This window comes from Lygodium microphyllum, chromosome 10 (genome assembly GCF_053477565.2).
Source record: "Lygodium microphyllum isolate KBCC chromosome 10, Lygodium_microphyllum_v1.1.10, whole genome shotgun sequence".
NCBI lineage: Eukaryota > Viridiplantae > Streptophyta > Polypodiopsida > Schizaeales > Lygodiaceae > Lygodium > Lygodium microphyllum.
In genome coordinates, this window is record NC_141144.1 from 30,354,560 (window position 1) to 30,355,581 (window position 1,022).

Consider the following 1,022-nt stretch of genomic DNA (forward strand, 5'->3'; position numbering starts at 1 on the left):
GCTAAATGTGACATGCTTGTAGAAGAACAGGGAGTTTTTGATAGATTGGTAACTCGAGATGCAGTCTCATGGGCTGCACTTATTTTAGGATATGTCGATTATGGGCTTTGTGAGGAAGTACTAAACTGTTTCAAAGAGATGTAGATCGAAGTACACTGGTGGATATGTATGCCGAATGTGGGAGCTTGCTTGATGTTCAGCACACGTTTGACTGCCTGTCACAACGCAATGAGTATTCTTGGAGTTCCCTTATCCTTGGCTATGATGACATGGGGGATTTATCACATGCTTTCCAGGTCTTTCAGAAAATGCAAGATGACTGTGTTCAACCAAACAGTTACACATTCGTTGCCCTGTTCAAGGCTTGTGCACAGCAAAAAGATGTGGACATGGGATGGGCATTATATGGTGAAATAGTTCGAAAGGGTTTGGAAATGGACCTCTTCATTAGTAGCACAGTGGTTGATCTATATGCGAAATGTGGCTTGCTCATGGATGTACAACAAGTGTTTGATAATCTCCCAGTCCGTGAAGTAGTTTTGTGGAATGCATTGTTTCCAGGCTATGCTGAACATGGGTTTGGAGAGGAAGTGGTGAACTGTGTGAAGAAGATGCAACTAGAAGGAGTTTCTCTAGATGCTGTCACATTTGTTCTCTCCTTGAAAGTGTGTGGTGTGACGGGAGCTATAGAAAAAGGCAGAGAAGTACATGCTGATATTAAAAAATCAGGTTTAGAAGGGGACCTGTTTGTGGGCACAATCGGTGATGGTATGTATCTATTGCTTTTTTGAGGGGGCCGCTTTTCTGGAGAGAAAAAGGGGGCTCAAAATAAAAAAAGGACGTGCGGAGTATTGAGGCCTGGGGGGGGGGGGAAGTTGCTATAGAAGGCGGAGAAGAAGACGGATAGTGGAAGAAGATGATGCTCAATGAAGTCTAAAGTGGATGAGTACAGAGACCAATAACGAACGTTGAAGGTGTCGCAATGGCGAGGAGAAACGACAATGAAGTGACGCAAAAGCTGG

General features: G+C 44.0%; 1 protein-coding gene across 1 annotated transcript; it reads left to right on the forward strand.

Annotated features, from left to right (window-relative positions):
- The first annotated feature begins 269 nt into the window (after window positions 1-269).
- LOC148029844 (pentatricopeptide repeat-containing protein At4g18520, chloroplastic-like) lies at window positions 270-791 on the forward strand. The gene has a single exon (XM_087687315.1). It carries the CDS (start codon window positions 270-272, stop codon window positions 789-791), a length of 522 nt encoding a protein of 173 aa, XP_087543441.1.
- Window positions 792-1,022: the final 231 nt, after the last annotated feature.

Excerpts from the sequence above, each read along its gene's own strand:
- LOC148029844 (XM_087687315.1), top strand. The coding sequence starts at position 270 with ATGGGGGATTTATCACATGCTTTCCAGGTCTTTCAGAAAATGCAAGAT.